At 59.3% G+C, this 23,199-nt stretch overlaps 1 protein-coding gene across 3 annotated transcripts in view; it reads left to right on the top strand.

Moving 5' to 3' along the window:
• The window catches only part of LOC119979763 (alpha-2-macroglobulin-like), a 412,459-nt gene that overhangs the window by 96,708 nt on the left and 292,552 nt on the right, over nt 1–23,199 (top strand). Inside the window, exon 1 of one of the 3 annotated variants that reach the window (XM_038822396.1) lies at nt 7,345–7,512. The exons of 1 other annotated variant lie outside the window; for it this stretch is intronic. In XM_038822396.1, coding sequence (XP_038678324.1) covers nt 7,389–7,512 — 124 coding nt within the window. In that variant the 5' untranslated portion in view covers nt 7,345–7,388. Of the gene's footprint in view, nt 1–7,344; nt 7,513–23,199 lie in introns of those variants that run through there. One more of the 3 variants, XM_038822395.1, reaches the window with a different exon arrangement.

Raw genomic sequence — 23,199 nt, 5'->3', positions numbered from 1 at the left:
CTCTCGCCCCCCCCCACCCCCTCTCTCCCGCCCCCCCCACCCCCCCCCCTCTCGCCCCCCCCCCCCCCTCTCTCGCCCCCCCCCCCCCCCCTCCTCTCGCCCCCCCCCACCCCCTCTCTCGCCCCCCCCACCCCCCTCTCTCTCGCCCCTACCCACCCCCTCTCTCGCCCCCCCCCCACCCCCTCTCTCGCCCCCCCCCACCCACCCCCTCTCTCGCCCCCCCCACCCCCCCCTCTCTCGCCCCCCCCACCCACCCCCTCTCTCTCGCCCCCCACCCCCCTCTCTCGCCCCCCCCCCACCCCCCTCTCGCCCCCCCCCCCTCTCGCCCCCCCCCTCTCGCCCCCCCTCTCTCGCCCCCCACCACCCCCTCTCTCGCCCCCCACCACCCCCTCTCTCGCCCCCCACCACCCCCTCTCTCGCCCCCCCCTCCCCCTCTCTCGCCCCCCCTCCCCCTCTCTCTCTCTCGCCCCCCCCACCCCCTCTCTCCCCCCCCCCCCCCCACCCCCTCTCTCTCGCCCCCCCCACCCCCTCTCTCGCCCCCCCCACCCCCTCTCTCTCGCCCCCCACCCCCCTCCCTCGCCCCCCCACCCCCTCTCTCTCGCCCCCCCCACCCCCTCTCTCGCCCCCCCCACCCCCTCTCTCGCCCCCCCACCCCCTCCTCTCGCCCCACCACCCTCTCTCTCGCCCCCCCACCCCCTCCTCGCCCCCCCACCCCCCTCTCTCGCCCCCCCCACCCCGCTCTCTCCGCCCCCCCACCCCCCCTCTCTCGCCCCCCCCACCCCCTCGCCCCCCCCACCCCCCGCCCTCCCCCCCCCCCCCCCCCTCCCCCTCCCCCCCCCCCCCCTCGCCCTCCCCCCCTCTCGCCCCTCCCCCCCCTCTCGCCTCCCCCCTCTCGCCCTCCCCCCCCTCTCGCCCTCCCCCCCCTCTCGCCCCCCCCCCCCCCCCTCCTCTCGCCCTCCCCCCCTCCTCTCGCCCTCCCCCCCTCCTCTCGCCCTCCCCCCCTCCTCTCGCCCTCCCCCCCTCCTCTCGCCCTCCCCCCCCTCCTCTCTCCCTCCCCCCCCTCCTCTCTCCCTCCCCCCCTCCTCTCGCCCTCCCTCCCTCCTCTCGCCCTCCCCCCCCCCTCTCGCCCTCCCCCCCTCCTCTCGCCCTCCCCCCCCCCTCCCCTCGCCCTCCCCCCCCTCTCGCCCTCCCCCCTCCTCTCGCCCCCCCCCACCCCCTCCCCTCGCCCCCCCCACCCCCTCCCTCGCCCCCCCCCCCCCCCTCCCTCGCCCCCCCCACCCCCTCCCTCGCCCCCCCCCACCCCCTCCCTCCCCCCCCCCCCCCCCTCTCTCGCCCCCCCCCCCCCCCTCCCCTCTCGCCCCCCCCCCCCCCTCTCTCGCCCCCCCCACCCCCTCTCTCTCCCCCCCCACCCCCTCTCTCGCCCCCCCACCCCCTCTCTCCCCCCCCCCACCCCCCTCTCTCCCCCCCCCCCCCCCCCTCTCTCCCCCCCACCCCCCTCTCTCTCTCCCCACCTCTCGCCCCACCCCCCCCCTCTCTCGCCCCCCCCCCCCCCTCTCGCCTCCCCCCCCCCCCCCTCTCGCCCTCCCCCCCTCTCGCCCTCGCCCCCCCCCCTCCTCGCCCTCCCCCGCCCTCTCCCTCCCCCCCTCTCTCTCGCCCTCCCCCCCTCTCTCGCCCTCCCCCCCTCTCTCGCCCTCCCCCCCCTCCTCTCGCCCTCCCCCCCCTCTTTCGCCCTTCCCCCCCTCTCGCCCTGCCCCCCTCTCGCGCCCTCCCCCCCTCCCCTCGCCCTCCCCCCCTCTCTCCCTCCCCCCCCCCTCCCCCCCTCCTCTTGCCCCCCCCCCCCCCTCCCTCGCCCCCCCCCCCCCTCCCTCGCCCCCCCCCACCCCCCCTCCTCGCCCCCCCCCACCCCCTCCCTCGCCCCCCCACCCCCTCTCTCGCCCCCCCCACCCCCTCTCTCTCGCCCACCCCCCCCCACCCCCTCTCTCTCCGCCCCCCCCACCCCCCTCTCTCGCCCCCCCCACCCCCTCTCTCGCCCCCCCACCCCCCCTCTCGCCCTCCCCCCCCCTCCCCCCCTCCCCCCCCCCCCCCTCCCCCCCCCCTCTCGCCCTCCCCCCCCTCCCCCTCCCCCCCCCCTCTCTCCCCTCGCCCTCCCCCCCTCTCTCGCCCCCCCCCTCTCTCGCCCTCCCCCCCTCTCTCGCCCTCCCCCCCCTCTTTCGCCCTCCCCCCCCCCCTCTCGCCCTCCCGCCCTCTCTCGCCCTCCCCCCCTTCCCCTCTCGCCCTCCCCCCCCCTCGCCCTCCCCCCCCTCCCTCGCCCTCCCCCCCCCCTCCCCCCCTCCCTCGCCCTCCCCCCCTCCCCCCCCCTCCCTCGCCCTCCCCCCCCACCCTCCCCCCCCCCCCCCCCCCCTCCCCTTCCTCTCCCCCCCCCCCCCTCCCCGCCCCCCCCCCCCCCTCCTCCCCCTCCCCGCCCGCCCCCCCCCCCTTCCCCCTCTCTCCCCCTCCCCCCCCTTCCCCTCTCGCCCTCCCCCCCCTTCCCCTCTCGCCCTCCCCCCCTTCCCCTCTCGCCCTCCCCCTCCTTCCCCTCTCGCCCTCCCCCCCCTTCCCCTCTCTCGCCCTCCCCCCCTTCCCCTCTCGCCCTCCCCCCCTCCCCCTCTCGCCCTCCCCCCCCCCTCTCTCGCCCTCCCCCCCCTCTCTCGCCCTCCCCCCCCTCTCTCGCCCTCCCCCCCCCCTCTCTCGCCCTCCCCCCCCCCCCTCTCTCTCGCCCTCCCCCCCCCTCTCGCCCTCCCCCCCTCTCGCCCTCCCCCCCCTCTCTCCCTCCCCCCCCTCGCGCCCTCCCCCCCCTCTCTCGCCCTCCCCCCCTCCTCGCCCTCCCCCCCCTCTCGCCCTCCCCCTCGCCCTCCCCCCCCCTCCCCCTCCCCCCCCCCTCCCCCTCCCCCCCCCCCTCTCTCGCCCCCCCCCCCTCTCCGCGCCCTCCCCCCCTCTCTCCTCCTCCGCCCCCCCCCCCTCTCGCCCTCCCCCCTCTCGCCCTCCCCCCTTCCCCCCCGCCCTCCCCCCCCCCTCGCCCCCCCCCCCTCCCTCCCCCCCCCCCCTCCCCCCCCTCCCTCGCCCTCCCCCCCCCCCCCCCTCCGCCCTCGCCCCTCCCCCCCTCGCCCTCGCCCCTTCCCCTCTCGCCCTCCCCCCCTTCCCTCTCTCGCCCTCCCCCCCCTTCCCCTCTCGCCCTCTCCCACCCCCCTCCCCTCTCTCCCCTCCCCCCCTTCCCCTCTCGCCCTCCCCCCCTTCCCCTCTCGCCCTCCCCCCCCCCCCCTCTCTCCCTCCCCCCCCTTCCCCTCTTCGCCCTCCCCCCCTTCCCCCTCGCCCTCCCCCCCTTCCCCTCTCGCCCTCCCCCCCTTCCCCTCTCGCCCTCCCCCCTTCCCCTCTCGCCCTCCCCCCCCCCCTCTCGCCCTCTCCCCCCCCCCCCTTCCCCTCTCGCCCTCCCCCCCCCCTCCACCCACCCTCCCCCCCCCTCTCGCCCTCCCCCCCCCCCTTCCTCGCCCTCCCCCCCCTTCCCCTCTCGCCCTCCCCCCCCCCCCTTCCCCTCTCCGCCCTTCCCCCCCTTCCCCTCTCGCCCTCCCCCCCCCCTTCCCCCTCTCGCCCCACCCCCCCTTCCCCTCTCGCCCTCCCCCCCTTCCCCTCCGCCCTCCCCCCCCCTCCTCGCCCTCCCCCCCCTTCACCTCTCGCCCTCCCCCCCTTCCCCTCTCGCCCCTCCCCCCCCTTCCCCCTCTCGCCCTCCCCCCCCCTCCCTCCCCCTCCCCCTCTCCCTCTCGCCCTCCCCCTCCCTCGCCCTCCCCCTTCCCCTCGCGCCCTCCCCCCTCCCCCTTCGCGCCCTCCCCCCCTTCCCCTCGCGCCCTCCCCCCCCTTCCCCTCTCGCCCTCCCCCCCTTCCCCTCTCTCTCGCCCTCCCCCCCTTCCCCTCTCGCCTTCCCCCCCCTTCCCCCTCTCGCCCTCCCCCCCCTTCCCCTCTCGCCCTCCCCCCCCTTCCCCTCCCCCCTTCCCCTCTCGCCCTCCCCCCTCGCCCTCCCCCCCTTCCCCTCTCGCCCTCCCCCCCTCCCTCACCCTCCCCCCCTTCCCCTCTCACCCTCCCCCCCTTTCCCCTCTCGCCCTCCCCCCCTCCCTCGCCCTCCCCCCTTCCCCTCGCGCCCTCCCCCCTTCCCCTCGCGCCCTCCCCCCCTTCCCCTCGCGCCCCCCCCCCTTCCCCTCTCGCCCTCCCCCCCCCTTCCCCTCTCGCCCTCCCCCCCCCTTCCCTCTCGCCCTCCCCCCCCTTCCCCTCTCTCCCCCCTCGCCCGCCCCCCCCCCCCTTCCCTCTCCGCCCTCCCCCCCCTTCCCCTCCTTCGCCCTCCCCCCCCCTTCCCCTCTCGCCCTCCCCCCCCCTTCCCCTCTCGCCCTCCGCCCCCCCCTTCCCCTCTCTCGCCCTCCCCCCCCTTCCCCTCTCGCCCCCCCCCCTTCCCCTCCTCGCCCTCCCCCCTCCCCCTCTCTCTCGCGCCCTCCCCCTCTTCCCCTCTCGCCCTCCCCCCCCTTCCCCTCTCGCCCTCCCCCCCCTTCCCCCTCCCCCCCTTCCCCTCTCGCCCTCCCCCCCCTTCCACTCCGCCCTCCCCCCCTTCCCCTCTCGCCCTCCCCCCCCTTCCCCTCTCGCCCTCCCCCCCTTCCCCTCTCGCCCTCCCCCCCCCCTCTCCCCCTCCCCCCCCCTCCCTCCCGCCCTCCCCCCCCTCTCGCCCTCCCCCCCTTCCCCTCTCGCCCTCCCCCCCCTTGCCCTCCCCCCCTTGCCCTCCCCCCCCCTCCCCCTCCCCCTCGCCCTCCCCCCCCTTGCCCTCCCCCCCCTTGCCCTCCCCCCCTTGCCCCCCCCCTTGCCCTCTCGCCCTCCCCCCCCTTCCCCTCTCTCCCCCTCCCCCCCCTTCCCCTCTCGCCTCCCTCCCCCCCCCCTTCCCCTCTCGCCCTCCCCCCCTTCCCCTCTCGCCCTCCCCCCCCCCCCCCCTTCCCCCTCGCCCTCCCCCCCCCCTTCCCCTCTCGCCCTCCCCCCCCCTTCCCCTCTCGCTCCCTCCCCTCCTCCCCCTCTCGCTCCCTCCCCTCCTTCCCCTCTCGCTCCCTCCCCTCCTTCCCCTCTCCCCTCCCCCCCCCCTTCCCCTCTCGCCCTCTCCCCTCCTTCCCCTCTCGCTCCCTCCCCCTTCCCCCTCGCCCTCCCCCCCCTTCCCCTCTCGCCCTCCCCCCCCTTCCCCTCTCGCCCTCCCCCCCCTTCCCCTCTCGCCCTCCCCCCCCCTTCCCCTCTCGCCCTCCCCCTCTCGCCCCCCCCTTCCCCTCTCGCCCTCCCCCCCTTCCCCTCGCCCTCCCCCCCTTCCCCTCTCGCCCTCCCCCCCCCTTCCCCCTCTCCCCGCCCCCCCCCTTCCCCTCTCGCCCCCCCCCCCCTTCCCCTCTCGCCCTCCCCCCCCTTCCCCTCTCGCCCTCCCCCCCCTTCCCCTCTCGCCCTCCCCCCCCCCCTTCCCCTCTCGCCCTCCCCCCCCCTTCCCCTCTCGCCCTCCCCCCCCCTCCCCTCTCGCCCTCCCCCCTTCCCCTCTCGCCCTCCCCCCCTTCCCCTCTCGCCCTCCCCCCCCTTCCCCTCTCGCCCTCTCCCCCCCCCCCTTCCCCTCTCCCCCTCCCCCCCCTCCCCCCCCTTCCCCTCTCGCCCTCCCCCCCCTTCCCCTCTCGCCCTCCCCCCCCCCTTCCCCTCTCCGCCCTCCCCCCCCTTCCCCTCTCGCCCTCCCCCCCCTTCCCCTCGCGTCCCCTCCCCCCCCCCTTCCCCTCTCGCCCTCCCCCCCTTCCCCTCGCCCTCCCCCCCCCTTCCCCTCGTCCGCCCTCCCCCCCCTTCCCCTCTCGCCCTCCCCCCTTCCCCTCTCGCCCTCCCCCCCCCCTTCCCCTCTCGCCCTCCCCCCCCCCTTCCCCTCTCGCGCCCTCCCCCCCCCCCCTTCCCCTCTCGCCCTCCCCCCCCCTCCCCTCTCGCCCTCCCCTCCCCCCCCCTTCCCTCTCGCCCTCCCCCCCCCTTCCCCTCTTCCCCTCTCGCCCTCCCCCCCCCCTCCCCTCTCGCCCTCCCCCCCCCCCCCCTTCGCCCTCCCCCCCTTTCCCTCTCGCCCTCCCCCTCTCGCCCTCCCCCCCCCCCCCTCCTCCCCCTCGCGCCCTCCCCCCCTTCCCCTCGCGCCCTCCCCCCCCCCCCCTTCCCCCTCGCGCCCTCCCCCCCCCTTCCCCTCGCCCCTCCCCCCTTCCCCTCTCGCCCTCCCCCCCCCTTCCCCTCTCGCCCTCCCCCCCCCTTCCCCTCTCGCCCTCCCCCCCCCCTCGCCCTCCCCCCTCGCCCCCCCCCCCCCCTCGCCCTCCCCCCCTTCCCCTCTCGCCCTCCCCCCCTTCGCCCTCCCCCCTCGCCCTCCCCCTCTCCCCCTCCCCCCCTCCCCCTCTCGCCCCTCCCCCCCCCTCCCCCTCTCGCCCTCCCCCCCCCCCCCTCTCGCCCTCCCCCCCCCTCCCCCCCCTCCCCCTCTCGCCCTCCCCCCCCTCCCCCCTCCCTCCCTCCCCCTCCCCCTCTCGCCCTCCCCCCCCCTCCCCCTCTCGCCCTCCCCCCCCTCCCCCTCTCGCCCTCCCCCCTTCGGATCAGTGTGAGTTGTTTCCCTGTTTGGACGGTTAATGGTCTTCCTCAGTAACCCGTGCTCTTGTTTTCTCTTTTTTTTTAGTATCCTTTTGTCACTGTGTTGGTGAGTATAAATCTCCAACTCAACATCCCAACGTCAACTGGTCAAACCCTCGAGCCAGCTGACATTGAGGGAGAACGGGCTCGTGACGGCGGGTTGTGGGGGGGAATCCATTGCCCCTTCCCCGCCCCCCGCACGCACAGCCACTCACCCGAGCACACATCACATGCGCGGTTGCGCGCGCTCACGGATCCACGCACCCGCGCTTGTGCGCAAGCGCACACAACGCGCGCACGCACACCTGGAATGATCCAGGCCTAACCCCAGCTCGAGGTGTGGGTGACAGGGAGTCGGTGTTAGCATCGAGGCTCTGTGTTAATGTCGTGTATTTGAACTTAAATTTTGTCAATTCAAAGTTGATTGGCAAAATCTGGAATATAACGCTAATCTGAGTAATGGTAACCGTGGAATAACGGTCAATTGTTGTAAAAACCCATCTGGTTCACTGATTTCCTTTAGGGAAGAAAATCTGTCCTCCTTACCTGGTGTGACCTACAAGTGACTCCAGACATTCTGCGGTGGACCTTCTGAAAATGGTCAAATAAGCCTCTTTTTAAAAAATAAATTATCCCAGGGATGAGGGTGTAGCTGGACCAGGCCCAATATTTATTACTCATCCCTATTTACCCTTTGAGAAGGTGGTGGGTTAGCCACCATGTTGAATGCACTGCAGTCTGTGTGGCGTAGATCTCACCCACAGTGCTGTTTGGCAGCGAGCTCCGAGGATGCTGATTCAGCGACAGTGAAAGAATGGCCGATTATATTTCCAGATCAGAATGGTGAGTGTGGGGAAATTACAGGAGGTTGCGTTTTCCTTGTGTCTGCTGCCCCTTGTCCTAGATGGTAACGGTCATGGGTTTGGAAGGCACTGTCGAAGGAACCTTGGTGAATCGCTGCAGTGCATCTCGTGGACAGTACACACGGCTGCCACTGTGCTTCAGCGCTGGAGGGAGTGAATGTGGTTAATTTCTCCTGGACGGTGTTGAGCGTCTCCAACATTGTTGGGAGCTGCATTCATCCAGGCAAGTGGAGAGTATCCCATCACACCCCTAATTTGTGCCTTGTAGATGGTGGATAGGCTTGGAGGAGGGGGGGGGGGGGTTGTGCGTGAAGAGATTAGTTACTCTCCGCAGGATTTTCAGCCTCTAGCCTGCTCTTGTGGCCACAGTATTTATATGGCTGGGCCCAGTTCAGTTTTCTGAATGCTAACCCCTAGGATATTAATGGTGGGGGATTTAGCCACAGTAATGCCATTGAATGGCAAGGTGAGATAGTTAGATCCTCTCTTGTCATTGTCTGGCACTTGTGTGGCGCAAATTTTACACGCCATATGTCAGCCCAAGGGGGGACTTAGAATTGCTGACTATCAATGTGAGAAGGGAGAGAAGGTAAGAGTGAGAGGGAGAAAAACATGGACAATGAGAGGGAATGAGAGAGAGAAATGGAAAGTGGATTGGATTGGATTGATTGGATTTGTTTATTATCACGTGTACCGAGGTACAGTGAAAAGTATTTTTCTGCAAGCAGCTCAACGCATCATTCAGTACATGGGAAGAGGGAAGAAAAGGGAATTAAACAAAATTCAAGAAAATACATAATAGGACAACACAAGATATACAATGTAAAGAGCGAGAGAGGGGTGAGAGCAAGAGACAGTAAAAAACGGAGAATTGGAGAGGGAGCGAGAGAGAAAAGGGGAGGAGCGAAAGAGAGAAAAATAACGACAACGAAGTACGAGAGAGGGAGAGAGAAACACGGAGTGAAAATAGAGAGCTAAGAAGAGAAAAATGAAGTGCAAGAAAATGGGGAGAGGGCATAAAAAGAGGTAGAGCGATGAATGGTGAGGGAGATAGAGAAATAAGGGGAGAGAAAAAACGGGAGAACAAGGGAAGAAGATGGAGAGAGCGAAATAAAAAATAGAAAGAGGGAGATAAAATGGAGTGTGAGGAAGGAAAGGAGAGGGAAAAAAGTGGATGAGCGAGATAGAGAGTAAAACTGAGGGAAAGAGAGAAAGAAATCAAGAGACAAAATAATAATAATCTTTATTAGTGTCACAGTAGGTATATATTTACACTGCAGTGAAGTTACTCTGAAAACCCCCCAGTCGCCACACTACAGCGCCTGTTCGGGTACACTGAGGGAAAATTAAGGATGTCAAATTCACTTAACAAGCACGTCTTTCAGGACTTGAGAGGAAACCGGAACACCCAGAGGAAACCCACACAGACACGAGGAGAACGTGCAGACTCCGCATAGACAGTTGTGATGATTTGCATAAGTAATCATGTAAATAGTAATGAATATGAACTCCAATCAGCAGGTGGCAGTACAGAACAACCACGTGACTGTTACCTCGAGGAGTCTGGAGATAATCGTCATAGTGGATAGTCGTAAAGAGTCATCGATGTTTACAGCATGGAAACAGGCCCACCGGCCCAGCTGGTCCATGCCACCAGTTTCTATAGTAAGAAGTCTTACAACACCAGGTTAAAGTCCAACAGGTTTGTTTCAAACACGAGCTTTCGGAGCACGGCTCCTTCTTCAGGTGAATCATTCACCTGAAGAAGGAGCCGTGCTCCGAAAGCTCGTGTTTGAAACAAACCTGTTGGACTTTAACCTGGTGTTGTAAGACTTCTTACTGTGCTCACCCCAGTCCAACGCCGGCATCTCCACATCATGACCAGTTTCTATGACTAAGCGAGTCCCACTTCCCTGCATTTGGCCCATAACCTTCCATACCCAGCCTTCCCATGTAACTGTCTAACTGCTTTTTTAAAGGACAAAATTATACCTGCCTCTACCACTGCCTCTGGCAGCCCGTTCCAGATGTTCACCATCCTCTGTGAAGAAATTTCCCCTCTGGTCTCTTTTGTATTTCTTTTCTCGCACCTTAAACCTATGCCCTCTAGTTCTAGACTCCTCTACCTTTGGAAAAAGATGCTGACTATCTATTTTATTGATGCTCCTCATTTTATCGACCTCTATAAGATCACCCCTAACCCTCCTACGCTTCAGGGAAAAAAGTCCCAGCCTGTCCAGCCTCTCCTTATAACTCAGACCATCAGGTCCTGGTAGCATCCTCGTAAATCTCTTCTGCACTCTTTCTAATTTCACAATATCCTTCCTATTATAGGGTGACCAGAGCTGAATTCCATGTGTGGTCTTACCAATGTCTTGTACAACTTCAACAAGATGTCCCCATTTCTACCACTCTAAGAGGAATGCTCATCCTGAACCCGCGTTAACACACTTTTTAAAGACTCCTACTTAGCAGCTGTCCCCTTGCCTGTAACCAGGCTCCCCCAATCAACTTTTGAAAGTTCCCGCCTAATACCATCAAAATTGGCCTTACCCTAATTTACAATTTTAACTTTTGGGCCAGAACTATCATTCTCCATAGCTATCTTAAAACTAATGGAATTATGGTCACTGGTCTCAACGTGATTCCTTCCGTCACCTGCCCTTCCTTATTCCCCAAGGAGAGGTCAGGTTTTACCCCCTCTCTAGTCGAACCATCCACATATTGAATGAGGAATTCTTCCTGAATAGACTCAACAAATTTCTCTCCATCAAACCCCTACTATTACCACACTATTTTTACAACAGCTATCTGTAATCTCCTTACATATTTACTTCTCGATTTCCCGCTGACCATTTGGGGGCCTACAGTACAGTCCTATCAAAGTGATCTCACCCTTCTTATTTTTAGTTCTACCCAGATAGACTCAGTGGGCGAACCTCTCTCTGTACTGCTGTGATGTTGTTCCTAATCAGAAGTGCAACTCCCCCTCCTCTCCTATCTTCTGTTCTATCTTTCCTACAGCATCTGTACTCTGGAACATTGAGCTGTCAGTGCTGCCCTTTTAGCCATAGAACAGTACAGCACAGAACAGGCCCTTTGGCCCTCGATGTTGTGCCGTGCTTTGTCCGAAACCAAGATCAAGCTATCCCACTCCCTGTCATTCTGGTGTGCTCCATGTGCCTATCCAATAACCGCTTGAAAGTTCCTAAAGTGTCCAACTCCACTATCACAGCAGGCAGTCCATTCCACACCCTAACCACTCTCTGAATGAAGAACCTACCTCGGACATAACTCCTGTATCTCCCACCCTGAACCTTATAGTTATGCCTCCTTGTAACAGCTACATCCACCCAAGAAATAGTCTCTGAACATCCACTCTATCTATCCCCCTCATCATCTTATACGTCGCCTCTCATCCTCCTCCACTCCAAAGAGAAAAGCCCTAGCTCCATCACCTTTCCTCATTAGACCTACCCTCTAAACCAGGCAGCATCCTGGTAAATTTCCTTTGCACCCTTTCCAATGCTTCCACATCCCTGTTATAGTGAGGTGACCAGAACTCCACACAATACTCCAAATGTGGTCTCACCAGGGTCCTGTATAGTTGCAGCACAACCCCACAGCTCTTAAACTCAAGCCCCCTGTTAATAGACGCTAACACACTATAAGCCTTCTTCACGGCTCTATCCACTTGAGTGGCAACCTTCAGAGATCTACTGACATGAACTCCGAGATCTCTCTGTTCCTCCACATTCCTCAGAACCCTGCTTTTGTTTCTGTCCCTTCTTTACTCCCCTCTGACTTCCTGCATTGGTTCCCATCCCCCTGCCACATTAGTTTAAACCCTCCCCAAAGGCGCTAGCAAACAACCCCCTCTAGGACATTGGTTCCTGGCATGCCCAAGTGGAGACCATCCGGTTTGTACTGGTCCCACCTTTCCAAGAACCGATTCCAATGTCCCAAAAATCTGAATCCCTCCCTTTTGCACCATCTCTCAAGCCACGCATTCATTCTGTCTATCCTGTCATTCCTACTCTGACTAGCACGTGGCACTGGTAATAATCTCGAGATTACAACCTTTGAGGTCCTACTTTTTAGTTTAGCTCCTAACTCCCTAAATTCAGCATGTAGGACCTCATCTCATTTTTTACCTTTATCGTTGGTGCCGACATGCACCACGACAGCTGGCTGTTCACCCTTCCCCTTTAGAATGCTGTGCAGCCGCTCTGAGACATCCAAGACCCTTGCACCCGGGAAGCAACACACCTTCCTGGAGTCTCGTTTGCGTCTGCAGAAATGCCTGTCTACTCCCCTTATAATCGAATACCCTAGCACTATAGCTCTATTATTTTTCCTGCCCTCCTGTGTAGCAGAGCCAGCCACGGTGCCATGAACTTGGCTACTGCAGCCTTTCCCTGGTGAGCCATCTCCCCCGACCGTATCCAAAACGATACACTTGTTTTGGAGGGAGATGACCGCAGGGGACCCCTGCACTGCCTTCCTATTCTTCCTCCGCCTGTTGGTCACACATTTCCTCTCTCCCTCAGTACTCTTTATCTGCGGTGTCACTAAGTCACTAAAAGTTCTATCCACGACTTCCTCAGCATTGTGGATGCTCCAAAGTGAATCCATCTGCAGCTCCAGAGTCGACAGGCAGTCTAACAGGAGCTGCAGCTGGTCACACATCTTGCACTTGAAGGAGCCAGGGATAGTGGACGTGTCCCTGAACTCCCACATCGCACAAGAGGAACATGACACTGGTCTGTGATCTCCTGGCATGTTTTAACTCTTGGGTAACTTGTACAACTACAATGGCAAAAAATAAATAGATAGATAAATGTAAATAACAGAAAAACTACTTACCAACCACCACTATTTACCAGATGGTTTTAGCGTGGAAGATATTTGCGAGACACTAAATCTAAGTATCGGTGTTAATTAGCTGCTGATTCAACTATCTTCTCAACAAACTGCCGACCAAGTATCTTTTAAGTTTTTTTTAAGTTTAATTTCTCTTTCTGGGTTGTTGCTAAATCTCCGGCTCCTCTCCCGCGCTTTCAAATCTATGGCTCCCCTCACGTCCTTTTAAATCTCCGGCTCCTCTCCCGCTTTTAAATCTACGGCTCCTCTCTCGCTTTTATATCCCTGACTCCTCTAACGCGCTTTTAAATCTCCGGCTCCTCTCCCACGCTTTTAAATCTCCGGCTCCTCTCCCACGCTTTTAAATCTCCGGCTCCTCTCCCACGCTTTTAAATCTCCGGCTCCTCTCCCACGCTTTTTAACCTCCGGCTCCTCTCCTGTTTTTAAATGTCCAGCTCCTCTCCCACTCTTTTAAACCTCTAGCTCCTCCCGTTTTTAAATCTCCGACTCAGGTATCGCTTTTAAAACTCCGGCTCCTATCCCGTGCTTTTAAATTTCTGGCTCCTCTCCCACGCTTTTAAATCTCAGGCTCCTCTCCCATGCTTTTAAAACTCCGGCCCCACGCGCTCTTTTAAATCACTTGCTCCTCTCTCGCGCTTTTAAATCTCCGGCCTCTCTCCCGTTTTAAAATCTCCGGCTCCTCTCCAGCGCTTTTAAATCTCCGGCTCCTCTCCCGTGCTTTTAAATCTCTGGCTCCTCTCCCGCTTTTAAATCTCCGGCTCCTCTTCTGTTTTTAAATCTCCGGCTCCTCTTTCGCTTTTATATCTGTGGTAGGTACCACTAGCAGTACCACATGTATAGGCCCGTATAGTAGAGGTATCTGGGTAACTTGCTGCCTGCTGGCTCTGCCCAGTAGGTGGCATCTATATGTGTGTGTTCTCCGGTGCTGCAGCCATTTCTGGTTCCAGCGACAGGAGGCACAACATCTTTGCTCAATAAAGCCTCGATTATTCCACTATTCTCATCTTTGTGGTAATTGATAGTGCATCAATTTATTGAGCAAAGATTTTTAAAACGATGGATCTCCGCATCAACCCTGATTGCCTGAAGCTGAGCCCTCAAGCAGGCAACGCTACATCGGCCTTCGACCACTGGCTAGCCTGCTTCGAAAGCTACCTCCAAACATCCACAGAGGAACCCTCGGACTCCCAGAAGCTCCAAGTCCTCTATTCACGAGTGAACCCTGATATTTCTCCTTTCATCTGAGATGCGCCCATCTACTCCGAAGCTATGGAGCTCCTGAAGGCACATTACGTTCGACCAGTCAAGTATATGCCAAGCACCTCGTGGCCACGAGACAGCAACTCCCAGGGAGTCTCTGGATGGTTTCTTGAGTGCCCTGCACATCCTAGGTAGGAACTGTGACTGCCAGGCAGTTTTGGCAGTCCAGCACACAGAACATTAATTCGAGACGCTTTCGTTACGGGCATGAGGTCTGCATAAGTCCGCCAGCGGCTACGAAGGAAGTAGGCTTGATCTTGCGGGAACTAGGCAGCTAACTCGTTAGAAATGGTCTCCCGTAATGCCCATTCATACGCCAGCGACAAGGCCCGGCGGCCGGGTTTCACAGGATGGCCATCCTAGCTCCTGGTGGGGGGATAATAGGGGGCCAGGAGAGGCCTCCGACGCCGTTGTGAACCTCTCCGGGTTTCACGACAGCGTTGGGCCTGGCGGAGAATTCCGCCCTTTGTTTCTGCTTGCCAGGACCGATTGGTCGCTGCTGTTTCCAGGCCCGGCATTCCTACACCCCCCACGCGTGACCCAGGGGCGCCGCAATTTTCCTCTTTGCATTGTGCGGCCCGTGGGTGCCGCCATCTTCTTCACCGCAAGCTATTGGCGGCGCCATCTTTAACGCCGCCTGCCATGTGCTTCCCGTGGGCGCCGCCATCTTTGGCGGCATTTTGGACAGCCCCGGTCGTTTGGCCGTTCATCACTGGCTGCTACCTCCACCACCGCTGACCAGTCCGGCACCTCCCAGCATCCGCCGGCGCTTGCCCTGATCACCATGGATCAGTCCTGGCCCCGCAACCTCACGACCGCAACGACGACGGTGAAAATCGATGGGCACAAGACGACCTGCCTTTCTGACTCCAGGAGCACCGAGAGCTTCATCCACCCCACTATGGTAAGGCGCTGCGCCCTCGCAGTGCACCTGTCACCCAGAAAATCTCCGTGGCCTCCGGATCGCATTTCGTGGAAATCCGGGGGTACTGCATCGCGACCCTCACCATCCAAGGCATAGAGTTTAGCAACTTCCGGTTCTACATTCTCTCCCACCTCTGCACTGCCCTGTTACTCAGCCTGGACTTCCAGTGCCACCTCCAAAGTTTAACCTTAAAATTCGGTGGACTCCTACCCTCCCACACCGTATGCGGCCTCACGACCCTTAAGGTCGACCCGCCTTTCCTGTTTGCAAATCTCACCCGGGATTGCAAACCCATCGGCACCAGGAGCAGACGGGACAGTGCCCAGGACCGAACCTTCATCAGGTCGGAGGTCCAACGGCTTCTGCGGGAAGGGGTCATTGAGGATAGCAATAGCTCCTAGAGAGCTCAAGTGGTAGTAGTAGAGACTGGGGAGAAGAACAGGATGGTCATTGATGACAGTCAGACCATCAATTGGTGCACGCAGCTTGACGCGTACCCCCTCCCACGCACATCTGATATGGTCAATCAGATTGCACAGTATCGGGTCTTTTTTACAGTGGACCTGTAGTCCGCCTACCACCAGCTCACCATCTACCCGGAGGATCGCCAATACACTGCGCTCGAAGAAGATTGCCGCCTCAATCACTTCCTTAGGGTTCCCTTCGCCGTCACTAATGGGGTCTCGGCCTTCCAACAAGAGATGGACCGAATGGTTGACCGGTACGGTCTGCGGGCCATCTTCCCGTACCAAGATAATGTCACCATCTGCGGCCACGATCAGCAGGACCATGATGCAAACCTCCAAAAATTCCTCTATACTGCCAAACCCCTTAACCTCACGTACAATAAGGAGAAATGCGTGTTCCGCACCAACCGCTTAGCCATCCTTGGCTATCTCGTGGAATATGTCGTGGCCCGCCAGGACTTTAACCGCATCAAGGCAGACATCGCCAAGGCCACAATGCACGTGGTGGATGAGTCCCTCCCTTTTCAGGTCGAGAGCGATGCATCGGACATAGTTCTGGTTGCCACCCTCAACCAGGCGGGCTGGCCCGTGGCCTTCTTATCCTGCACCCGCCATGCCTCAGAAATTCGGCACTCCTCTGTCGAAAAGGAGGCCCAAGCCATTGTGGAAGCTGTGCGGCATTGGAGGCATTACCTGGCCGGCAGGAAATTCACTCTCCTCACTGACCAACGATCGGTTACCTTCATTTTCAATAACACACGGAGGGGTAAGATCAAAAATGATAAGATCTTGAGGTGGAGGATTGAGCTCTCCAACTATAATTACGAGATTTTGTATCGCCCCGGTAAGCTCAACAAGCCCCCCAATGCCCTATCCCGAGGTACATGTGCCAGTGCACAAATGGACCGACTCCGGACCCTGCACGACGATCTCTGCCACCTGGGGGTCACCCGGTTGTTTCATTTCATCAACGTCTGCAACCTGCCTGTGGTGAACGTATTGCTACTACAAATCATCACTATTGTATTGTATTATGTTGATCCCTTGTGGGCTCCGCCCCCTCGGGGCTGGTATATAAATCTGCAGCCTGTAGGCGGCACTCAGTACAGAGCAGTCGCAGGCAGGCACAGATCTAGCTTATTAAAACCACTGTTCACTTCTACTAATTGTCTCGCATGAATTGATGGTCGCATCACTGCCCTACTCAATTGTGGAGGTCAGGACTGTTGTCAGAGACCGCCAGGTCTGCGCAGAGTGAACGCCGCACTTCTACCGGCCAGATCGAGCACCTGGTGAAGGCCTCCCGCCCCTTTGAGCGCCTCAGCATGGACTTCAAAGGGCCCCTCCCCTCCACTGACCGCAACACGTACTTTCTGAACATGGTTGATGAGTACTCCCGGTTCCCTTTCGCCATCCCATGCCCCGATATGACTTCTCCTACGGTCATTAAAGCCCTGCACAGCATCTTCACTCTGTTTGGTTTCCCCACCTACATCCACAGCGATCGGGGATCCTCTTTTATGAGTGATGAGCTGCGTCAGTTCCTGCTCAGCAAAGGTATTGCCTTGAGCCGGCCGACCAGCTACAACCCCCGAGGAAAGGGGCAGGTGGAGAGGGAGAACGGGACAGTCTGGAAGCCTGTCCTGCTGGCCCTGCGGTCTAAAAAATCTCCCGGTCTCCCGCTGGCAGGAGGTCCTCCCCGACGTGCTCCCCTCCATCCGATCGCTCCTCTGCACCGCGACTAACGAGACCCCTCACGAACGTGTCTTTGCCTTCCCCAGAAAGTCTACCGCCGGAGTCTCGCTCCCAACGTGGCTGACAGTTCCTGGACCCGAACTCCTCTGGAAGCATGTGTGGACCCATAAGTCGGACCCCTTGGTCGAAAGAGTCCACGTCCTGCATGCGAACCCGCAGTTTGTCTACATTGCACACCCTGACCAGGACACACCATGGCCCCTGATCTGACCCCGCCCCCCCGGTTGCCTCATTTATCTTTGCGCCACTCACTCTCTCTCCAGCGAACCTCACCGCAGCCCCCACCCCAGGTGGATCCGTTCTCCCACTGGTTCCACTCAGGGTTGACGAAGACGAGGACAGGTTGGTGCTCACATCACCACCAGGACTGAGGCGATCGCAGAGGAGGGCCAAGGCCCCTGACAGACTGAACTTTTAATGTTTTCCACCACCCCCGCTGGACACTTTTTTAACAGGGGGTGAATGTGGTAGTCACCACTAGCAGTATTACATGTATTACGGTAAGGCCCGTATACTAGAGTTACATGGGTAAATCCCTGTTGCCGGCTCATCCCAGCAGGCGGCGTATACATGTGTGTGCTCGCCGGTGCTACAGCCATTTCTGGTTCCAGCTGCAGGAAGCACAACTTCTTTTCTCAATAAAGCCTCAAATATTCCACTACACTCGTCTTTGTGGTAATTGATAGTGCATCAACACCTCTGGCTTCTCTCCCGTGCTTCTAAATCTCCGGCTCCTCTCTCACTTTTATATATCTGGCTCCTCTCCCGTGCTTCTAAATCTCCAGCTCCTCTCCCGCTTTTAAATCTCCGGCTCCTCTCTCACTTTTATATCTATGGCTCCTCTCACATGCTTTTAAATCTCCGGCTCCTCTCTCGTTTTTAAATCTCCGGTTCCTCTTCCACACTTTAAAATCTCCAGCTTGATGAACGATCAATTGTACAAAGACTAAGGTTGGATACAACTGTGGCTTTATTGCAGTAAGATGTGTGGCCTCCCACAGCAGCTGGCGAAATGGCTGCTGAATAGAGGACACACATATTTACAGCAGGCAGGGGCTACCGGCGAACCTGTAGTACAGGTGCTACCATACATCACCTAATACAGCTGTAACCGTGGTTTATCACATTCACCCCTTGTTAAAAATGAGTCCGGCGGGGGTGGTGGAGAACTATATACAGTATTGAATTTATGTATGGTGTTTTATCAGGGAAAAAAAAAGTCCTTTGAAAGTCCGGTGCCAGTTAGAGATACAGCTGGTCTGGTGCCTTGATGTTCCGCTGGGAGCAACGTAGCGGTGGCAACGATGTCGATGCTGCCGATGTCGATGCTGGACTGATGTTGGATGACTCCAGGAATGTGCCGAAATCCTCTTCATCCTCTGGTGTGGGCAGGAGAAGGAGGGATGGTCCTGGTGGGGTTAATGTTGGGGGAGGGGAGGGTGGCGCCAGGCCGGAGAAGTGTGTATGGGTGGAACCTGCTGGTGCCAGGTCCCTGAGGGAGACAGTATCTGGTCGGCCATCGGGGTACGCCACATAGATATACTGGGGGTTGGCATGGAGCAAGTGTGCCTTGTGGAGTCGGATGTGCTCACGCAGCAGGACCGGTCCTGGAGCTGCGAGCCAAGTCGGGAGTGACACCCCGGATGTGGACTTCCTGGGGAAGGCAATAAGACGTTCATGGGGTGTGTTATTGGTAGCGGTGCACATTAGTGACCGGATGGAGTGTAGTGCATCAGGGAGGACCTCCTGCCAGCAAGAGGCTGGGAGGTTCCTGGACCGTAGGGCCAGCTGGACGGCCCTCCATACCGTCCCATTCTCCCTCTCTACCTGCCCCTTTCCCCAGGGGTTGTAGCTGGTCGTCCTGCTGGAGGCGATACCCCTGCTGAGCAGGAACTCACGCAGCTCATCACTCATGAATGAGGATCCCCTGTCACTGTGAATGTAGGCGGGGAAACCAAACAGAGCGAAGATTGTGTTTAGGGCTTTGATGACGGTGGCAGACGTCATATCGGGGCATCGGATGGCGAAGGGGAATCTGGAGTACTCATCGACCACAATGAGAATATACGTGTTTCGGTCGGTGGAGGGGAGGGTCCCGTTGAAATTCAAGCTGAGGCGTTCAAAGTGGCGGGAGGGCTTCACCAGGCGCGCAAGGTCCGGCCGGTAGAAATGTGGCTTGCACTCCGCACAGACCTGGCATTCCCTGGTGACTGTCTGTACTTCCTCGACGGAGTAGGGCAGATTGCGGGCCTTGACAAGGTGGTACAATCGTGTGACCCCTGGGTGACAAAGGCCCGGTATCGGTCTACTTAGGCGCTGGCGCATGTAACTCGGGATATGGCGTCTGGGGGCTCGTTGAGTTTGCCGGGGCGATACAAAATCTTGTAATTATAGGTGGAGAGCTCGACTCTTTCTCTCTCTCTCTCTCTCTCTCTCTCTCTCTCTCGCCTTACCCTCAAATTCGGCGGGCCGAAGGTTGGATACAACTGTGGCTTTATTGCAGTAAGATGTGTGGCCTCCCACAGCAGCTGGTGAAATGGCTGCTGAATAGAGGACGCACATATTTATAGCAGGCAGGGGCTTCCGGCGAACCTGTAGTACAGGTCCTACCGTACATCATCTAATACAGGTGTAACAGTGGTTTACCACACAGCTCCTCTCTCAAAAGTAGTTGGGGAAACTGAACAGAACGAATATGGAATCGAGGGCCTTGATGACGGTGGCAGGCGTCATATCCGGGCATGGGATGGCGAATGGGAACCTGGAGAATTCATCGACCACACTGAGGATACATGTTTTGCGGTTGGTGGAAGCGAGGGGCCCTTTGAAATCTACGCTGAGGCGTTCGAAGGGGTGGAACGCTTTCACCAGTCGCGCGCGGTCCGGCCGGTAGAAGTGCGGCTTGCTCTTCGCACAGACCTGGCAGTCTCTGGTGACTGTCCGTACGTCTTAGACGGAGTAGGGCAGATTGCGTGCTTTGATGAGGTGGAACAATCGAGTGACCCCCGGGTGACAAACGCTGTCGTGCAGGGCACGGAGTTGGTTTACTTGTGCGCTGGCACATGTACCTCGGGAGAGGGCGTCTGGGGGCTTGTTGAGTTTGCCGGGGCAATACAAAATCTCGTAATTATAGGTGGAGAGCTCGAGTCTCCACCACAAGATTTTATCATTTTGCATGTTGTTGAACATGAAAGCTACCGACCGTGGGTCAGTGAGGAGAGTGAATCGCCTGCCGGCCAGGTAATGCCTCCAATGCGGCACAGCTTCAACGATAGCCTGGGCCTCTTTTTCAACAGATGAGTGCCGAATTTCAGAGGCATGAAGGGTGCGGGAAAAGAATGCCACGGGTCTGCCTGCCTGGTTTAGAGTGGCAGCGAGGGCGACATCTGAAACGTCGCTTTCTACTTGAAAGGGTAGTGTCTCATCTACTGCATGCATCCTGGCCTTGGCTACGTCTGCTCTAATACGGGCGAAGGCATGTTGTGCCTCGGCTGTGAGAGGGAATTGGGTGGACTATATGAGTGGGCGGGCCTTGTCCGCATAGTATGGGACCCACTGGGCGTAGTAGGAGAAGAACCTAAGGCAGCGTTTGAGGGCCTTGGAGCAGTGGGGGAGGGGGAGCTCCATGAGGGGACGCATGCGGTCGGGATTGGGCCCAGGAGTCCGTTTTGGACCACAGAGCCGAGGATGGCTAAATGGGTTATGCTGAAGACGCACTTCTCCTTGTTGTATGTAAGATTGAGGAGAGTGGCGGTGCGGAGAAATTTAGAGAGGTTGGCGTCGTGGTCCTGCTGGTCATGGCCGCAGATGGTGACGTTGTCCAGGTACGGAAATGTGGCCCGCAGACCGTACCGGTCGACCATTCGGTCAATCTCCCTTTGGAAGACCGAGACGCCGTTAGTGACACCGAAGGGAACCCTGAGAAATTTATAGAGCTGACCGTCCGCCTCGAAGGCAGTGTTTGGATGGTCTGATTTACGGATGGGGAGTTGGTGGTAGGTGGATTTAAGGTCAATTGTTGAGAAGACCTGGTACTGTGCAATCTGATTGAGCATATCAGATATGCGTGGGAGGGGTTACGCGTTCAGCTGCGTGTACCAATTGATGGTTTGGCTTTAGTCCATGAACATTCTGTGTTTCTCCCCAGTTTTAACCATTATCACTTGGGCTCTCCAGGGGGTATTGCAGGCCTCGATAATACCCTCCCGAAGCAGCCGCTGGACCTCGGACCTGATGAAGGCCTTGTCCTGGGCGCTGTACCATCTGCTCCTGGTGGTGATTGGCTTGCAATCCGCAGTTAGATTGGCAAAGAGGGAGGGGTGGTCAACTTTGAGGGTCATGAGGCCGCAAACGGTGAGTGGAGGTCCCACGCTTTTAAATCTCTGGCTCCTCTCCCGCTTTTAAATCTCCGACTCCTCTCCCACACTTTTAAATCTCCGGGTCCATTCCTGCTTTTACATCTCTGGCTCCTCTCACTTGCTTTTAAATCTCCGGCTCCTTTCTCACTTTTAAATCTCCGGCTCCTCTCCCGCTTTTAAATCTCCGGCTCCTCTTTCGCTTTTAAATCTCCGGCTTCTCTCCCGCTTTTAAATCTCCGGCTCCTCTCTCGCTTTTGTTTATCTGGCTCGTTTCCCATGCTTTTAAATCTCCGGCTCCTCTCCCGCTTTTAAATCTCCGGCTCCTTTCTTGCTTTTAAATCTCTGGCTCCTCTCCCGTTCTTTTAAATCTGCGGCTTCTCTCCCAAACTTTTATACGTCTGGCTCCTGTCCTCTCCCACACTTTTAAATCTCCGGCTCCTCTCATGCTTTTAAATCTCCGGCTCCTCTCCCGCTTTTAAATCTCCGGCTCCTTTCTAGCTTTTAAATCTCCGGCTCCTCTCCCACTTTTAAATCTCCGGCTCCTCTCTAGCTTTTAAATCTCTGGCTCCTCTCCCGCTTTTCTTTTAAATCTTCGGCACCTCTGTCGCTTTTAAATCTCCGGCACCTCTCTCATTTTTAAATCTCCGGCTCCTCTCACACTTTTAAATCTCCGGCTCCTATCCCGCTTTTAAATATCCGGCTCCTCTCCCGCATTTTAATTCTCCGGCTCCTCGCTCACTTTTTGATGCGCTATCAATTGCACTTAAAGACACAAATTGGTACAAGAGAGCCTTTATTACCGTGAGATGTTTATCCCCCGACTGCAGCTGGTAGAATGGCAGCTCAAGAGAACTCATCCATATTTATACTGCTCCCTGTGGGCGGTCCTAGCCGGCAGGGGCTACCGGCAAACCTGTAATACAGGTACTGCTGCACATCCTCGAATACAGGCACACATAATTACACAGTGGTGGATCACCACACTTTTAAATCTGCGGCTCCTCTCCCGCTTTTAAATCTCCAACACCTCTGTCGCTTTTAAATCTCTGGCTCCTCTCTCTCTTTTAAATCTCCGGTTCCACTCCCGTATTTTAATACTCCGGCTCCTCGCTCACTTTTAAATCGCCGGTTCCTCTCCCATTTTTAAATCTCCGGCTCTTCTCCCGCTTTTAAATCTCCGGATCCTCTCCCGAGCTTTTAAATCTCCGGCTCCTCTCCCACGCTTTTAAATCTCCGGCTCCACTCCCGCTTTTACATCTCCGGCTCCTCTCCAGCGCTTTTAAATCTCCGGCTCCTCCCGCTCTTTTAAATCTCCTGCTCCTCTCCCACGTTTTTATACGTCTGGCTCCTCTCCTCTCCCGCGCTTTTAATTCGCCGGCTCCATTCCCGCTTTTACATCTCTGGCTCCTCTGCTGCACTTTAAAATCTCCGGCTCCTCTACCACACTTTTACATCTCCGGCTCCTCTCCCACGCTTTTAAATCTCCGGCTCCTCTCTTGCGCTTTTATACGTCTGACTCCTCTCCTCTCCCACACTTTTAAATCTTTGGTTCTTTCCCGCTTTTAAATCTCTGGCTCCTCTCTCGCTTTAAATCTCCGGCTCCTCTCCCACGCTTTTAAATCTCTGGCTCCTCTCCCGCTTTTAATTCTCTCGCTCCTCTCCAGCGCTGTAAATCTCTGGTTCCTCTCCCGTTTTAAAATCTCCGGCTCCTCTCCCACACTTCTACATCTCCTGTTCCTCTCCGGTAGTTTTTAAATCTCCGGCTCCTCTCTCATTTTATATATCTGGCTCGTTTCCTGCGCTTTTAAATCTCCGGCTCCATTCCCACTTTTACATCTCCGTCTTCTCTCACGCACTTTTAAATATCCGGTTCCATGGAATAGAACAGTACAGCACAGAACAGGCCCTTCGGCCCTTGATGTTGTGCCGAGCAATGATCACCCTACTCAAAACCACGTATCCACCCTATACCCGTAACCCAACAACCCCTCTCCCCTTACCTTTTAGGACACTACGGG

The sequence above is a fragment of the Scyliorhinus canicula genome, chromosome 16 (assembly GCF_902713615.1).
Source record: "Scyliorhinus canicula chromosome 16, sScyCan1.1, whole genome shotgun sequence".
Taxonomy (NCBI): domain Eukaryota; kingdom Metazoa; phylum Chordata; class Chondrichthyes; order Carcharhiniformes; family Scyliorhinidae; genus Scyliorhinus; species Scyliorhinus canicula.
Note: the sequence above shows the minus strand (reverse complement) of the source record. Positions and strands in the feature narration are given on the sequence as shown.